Source organism: Anguilla anguilla, chromosome 6 (genome assembly GCF_013347855.1).
Source record: "Anguilla anguilla isolate fAngAng1 chromosome 6, fAngAng1.pri, whole genome shotgun sequence".
Classification (NCBI taxonomy): Eukaryota; Metazoa; Chordata; class Actinopteri; order Anguilliformes; family Anguillidae; genus Anguilla; species Anguilla anguilla.
This window is the reverse complement of record NC_049206.1, coordinates 625,001-630,000: the sequence shown is the minus strand read 5'-3', so window position 1 is coordinate 630,000 and position 5,000 is coordinate 625,001. Positions and strand designations below refer to the sequence as shown.

General features: G+C 49.6%; 1 protein-coding gene across 24 annotated transcripts in view; it reads right to left on the bottom strand.

The window, feature by feature from the left end:
* LOC118228843 (adhesion G protein-coupled receptor L2-like) overlaps positions 1 to 5,000 on the bottom strand; it is a 69,969-nt gene that overhangs the window by 10,681 nt on the left and 54,288 nt on the right. For all 24 annotated transcript variants that reach the window (XR_004765548.1, XR_004765551.1, XR_004765549.1 and 21 more), the window contains 5 exons: positions 4,830 to 5,000; positions 3,815 to 3,988; positions 2,957 to 3,166; positions 489 to 709; positions 1 to 16 (listed from right to left, as the gene is read on the bottom strand). The exon at positions 1 to 16 is cut by the window's left edge and continues 51 nt beyond it; the exon at positions 4,830 to 5,000 is cut by the window's right edge and continues 35 nt beyond it. Coding sequence is in view for 16 of the 24 variants with exons in the window: in XM_035420328.1 (XP_035276219.1) it covers positions 1 to 16; positions 489 to 709; positions 2,957 to 3,166; positions 3,815 to 3,988; positions 4,830 to 5,000 (792 nt within the window). In the remaining 8 variants the exon portion in view is untranslated. The remainder of the gene's footprint in view (positions 17 to 488; positions 710 to 2,956; positions 3,167 to 3,814; positions 3,989 to 4,829) is intronic.

Sequence of the window (5,000 nt, the reverse complement as noted above, 5' to 3'; positions counted from 1 at the left end):
CACCCGCAGCCAGCACCTTCCAAAGAGCAAAGCACACTGTTACACACACGTGCACGCACACACAAACACACACACACACACACGTATATACACATGCATAACTCACACAGACTAACACAACCACACCATTACACATGCACCATTACTTACACTTACACACACACACCTGTATATACACATACATAACTCACACACACACTAACATAACCACAACATTACACATTCACCATTACTTACACACACACACACACACACATTAAAGGTTCTGAGAGGGGCAAATTGGGTGTTTCTCAGAATTGTGTGAGATGTGTGTCCCGCTAAAGGTTCTGAGAGGGGCAACTTGGGTGTTTCTCAGTGCTGAGTGGGACGTGTGTCCTGCCGATCGTGCCTCAGGCCGAGCTCGGCTCATCCCGCCAAGCGTAACCATAGACGCACGCAGTCAGACAGACAGCAGAAGCATAGAAGCGCGGCTGCGGGGGATCGCTCACGCCGTCTCGGTGCCGTAGCTGTGGCGGTCGATCGCGGCAGAAACGCCCACCACTATGGCAGGGATCAGGTAGCCGGAGACGTAGTAGTACTTCCTGCGGGAACCTTGGCTCTCGAAAACCTCGACCAGCGACAGGTAGAGCTGCACGGACTCCAGGCACAGCCAGGAGAAGGCGGAGAGGAAGAGGAAGTGCAGGAGACCGGCGATGATGGCGCAGCCCAGCTGAATATAGACATAGAAAGAGAGAGAGAGCGAGGCATTAATGACACAGACAGAGAGAGAGAGAGTGAAGGATTAATGAACCACTTCAACACCAACACTCCCCTCTCATTCCAGCACTGCCATTCCACATTACTGCCATTCATTTTGGGATGGAGAGAGAGACAGAAAGCAAGAGAGAGAGAGGGAGAGAAGGGAGAGGTAGAGAGATAAAAAAAAAGGCAGAGAGGGAGAAGGAGCGAGGAAGAAAGAGAAAATCTGAAGACTTTCAGAGATACTTCTTCAGCTCTACAGGGCTTTTTACAGAGAAATAAAAAATAAACCAACTCATTAAAGCATAAGTGCAGAAGAATATTTAGTGTAAAATACAGATTAAACAGCTGCAGGGGTGCGGCATGAACTCATAACAGCTCATTCTTTCCCCCCATCCTCATCCCCCCCCCCCAATCCTAATCTCCCTTACCTCACCCTTACCCCCCACGTTCCCGGTGTGTGAATTATCCCCCCCATCATAATTGTCCCAAATCTCAACCTCAGCCTGTCACTCCTGCTACACTACCACACACAGTCTGCTGAAGCAGGAGAGATAGAGAGAGAGGGGGAGGGAGACTGAGGGGGGAGAGAGAAAGAGAGGGGAGGGGAGAGAGAGAGAACGGTGGGGAGAGAGAGGGGAGGGGACAGAGGGGGGGGGGGGTAGGGAGATAATTAAAAACTAACTTGAGTACATAAAAAGACATTCAGAAATTAAATTACATCAACCAACTCTCCCAAAAAATACCAAAAGAATCAAAGTCAAAAAGACAGCAAATCATCTTACACTGTACATAGCACATTAACTATGCCACCCCCCCAAAAAAAAATGAGAGAAAGGGAGGGAGAGAGACTATCCTTCCACAGCAGAGCAAACTGAAGGCTTTTTACTCAGTCTCTCATAAATAATAGAACAGAGGGATAGTGACAGATCACAGGAAATGAAACGCCTTTATAGCACTTTAAACACCACTTCTGTCCCCGTTGGGGGGGTTGTGGGGGGGGGGGGGCTGAGTCAGACCACAAGGCCAGTCTGCACGCTCTAATCTTCTCTCTTTCACAGGAACGTTGTTTAAACGCCACAGGTACAGGGGGGAACATTACGTCACACAAAAACAGAAAGGAGCAGAAGGCCAGTGAATCAACTGCCCATCTAGCTGGGATGACTAAGGCCTGGCTGAACGATAACAGATCAGCTAAATCCACAGACCCAACATGAACCCAACATTAACTCAACGCTAACTTAGCACTAACTCAACACTAACCCAACACTAACCTAGCACTAGCTCAACACAAACCCAACACTGACCCAGCACTAACCAAACACTAACCTAGCACAAACTCAACAAAAACCCAACATTAACCTAGCAGTAACTCAACACAAACGCAGCACTAACTCAGCACTAACTAAACACTAACTCAATACTAACCTAGCACTAACTCAACACAAACCCAACACTAACCCAGCACTAACCAAACACTACCCTAGCACTAACTCAACACTAACCCAGCACTAACACAACATTAACCCAGCCCCAACCTAACATTAAACTAGCACTAACCCAGCACTAACCTAACACTAACTTAGAACTAACCTAACAATTATCTAACTCAACACTAACCTAGCACTAAACTCACAGTAACCAGGCACTAACTCAACACTAACCCAACACGAACCTAGCACTAACCCAGTACTAGCTAATCTCTAACCCAACCTAGCAATACTTGCAGCAGTAGCAGTAGCAATAGTAGTAATACCAGAAGTAGCAGTGCTCAATATATCCCAAGAAAGGGGGGAATTTATTACTGAACACTACAGCTGACCCTCAGACACTGCAGAGTGTTGAGAACCTGCACACAGGTAAGAGGGGCAGATAACAGGTAAGGTCTGAGCACACCTAAAGGCTGTAATCTCTCACACACCTGAACGTTGTAATCTCACACACACCTGAACGCTGTAATCTCACACACACCTGAAAGATGTAATCTCACAAACACCTGAACGCAGTAATCTCACAAACACCTGAACGCAGTAATCTCTCACACACCTGAACGCTGTAATCTCACACACTGGAAGGCTGTAATCTCACACACACCTGAAAGATGTAATCTCACAAACACCTGAACGCAGTAATCTCACACACCGGAAGGCTGTAATCTCACACACACCTGAACACCGTAATCTCATAAACACCTGAACGCTACATGAGCAGGACCTACCCTGGGCTGGGTCATGTCGATGCCAATGAGGAAGATGAGCTCAGCGATGAAGAGGCTGGCGCACAGGTTCTTGTGGATGGTGTTGCGGTCGCACTGCAGGCCGTGGAAGAAGCAGAAGGTGAAGATGCTGATGGCCAGGCACACCAGCGACACCGCGACGCCCACACGCGTCAGGATGCCCAGGAAGAGCTCGTGCATCCCTGCCCTGCCCTGCAACAAACACACGCAGTACAGACCAAATCACCCCCTGCCCTGCAACAAACACACGCAATACAGACCAAATCACCCCCTGCCCTGCAACAAACACACGCAGTACAGACCAAATCACCCCCTGCCCTGCAACAAACACACGCAGTACAGACCAAATCACGCTCTGCAACAAACACATGCAGTACAGACCAAATCACGCTCTGCAACAAACACACGCAGTACAGACCAAATCACCCCCTGCCCTGCAACAAACACACGCAATACAGACCAAATCACCCCCTGCCCTGCAACAAACACACGCAGTACAGACCAAATCACCCCCTGCTCTGCAACAAACACACGCAGTACAGACCAAATCACCCCCTGCTCTGCAACAAACACACGCAGTACAGACCAAATCACCCCCTGCCCTGCACAAGTGGGTTATTAGAATGGTGGAGTGTTACGATGACTTCACAATGGGCCACTAGAATGGTGGAGTGTTACGATGACTTCACAATGGGCCACTAGAATGGTGGAGTGTTACGATGACTTCACAATGGGCCACTAGAATGGTGGAGTGTTACGATGACTTCACAATGGGCCACTAGAATGGCAGAGTATTACGATGACTTCACAATGGGCCATGACAACAGTGTTGATACTCACTATGACTTCTCGATGGGCCATCAGAATGGCAAAATTTGTCAGGTGGCTGCAGGAACAGGTGGTGTGCGTCTTGTTGGCTTGTAGAAGTTTGCAGCCCTGGGTCGACCAGTACCCCGTCATGCTCCGCTCAGAGTAGTTCCAGAAGGAGCAGTTAGAGTTGAAGTAATTCTCCGTCTGAAATCACCATTGCATTGGAAGCACGTTTTTGGTGGGCATGGAGATAACTCAGTGACGCACATGAAGACACGTAAAGAATTTGTAAGAGACACGTAAAAGTAAGCATCGCTGCTCTGAGTTTTTCTGAATGAAGCGAGGCTTTCCGGCGTGTTCACTGTGAAAGTAAGGCCCCATAAAGCAGCAGAGATGGCAGCGTTAATGTCGCGAGCTTGCTGAAGCAGCGTGTAACTCGTTTATGGTCCTCGCTGCTCGTAGATAAAGAGCAGAATTAAGCGCGGCTCCTGCGGGACTCTCGCTGAGAGAGGGAACATTACCGCTGCTCCGGTGATTCCAGTCCGCATCGCGCGGCTTAATCGCGGAGTTAATTTTCCGCCATAAAAGAAAATGTGCATCATTTACATTCCATTGTTGATTAAATAATCCACTTTCATTAAAAACTCACTCACGTTCCTGCCAAGCTACTGGTGCGGGGCAGCCTTTATTTAATTTGAAGTTTGTCGTCTGGAACGGACCTGAATGTGATCTATCCCAGACTGCATCCTGCAACATGTGACCTATCCCAGACTGCATCCTGCAACATGTGACCTATCCCAGACTGCATCCTGCAACATGTGACCTATCCCAGACTGCATCCTGCAACATGTGACCTATCCCAGACTGCATCTGGCACAGTGAGATAGGTGGGAGTGGGAGTGGGGAGTGGGGGTTGGGTGGATGGGTGGGGGGCAGGGGGGGTTTATTGGGAGTGTGGTGTGGGGGTTGGTGGGAGTGGGGTGGGGAGCGGGAGGGTTTTTTGGGAGTGGGGTGAGGGGATGGGAGTGGGAGTGGGAGGACTCACGTCCAGGTGCTCCAGGGTGAAGACCACAGGCTCGGAGATGAACACGCGGCTGGACTCCTTGTTGATGGAGGCGGCGATGATGTGCGAGTTCACTGCCACGGTGCGGTTCTGGCCCCCGTCCTCCTGCTCCAATCGGATGGAGGCGTTCTCCGTGCTGAGGAACTGTCCCAG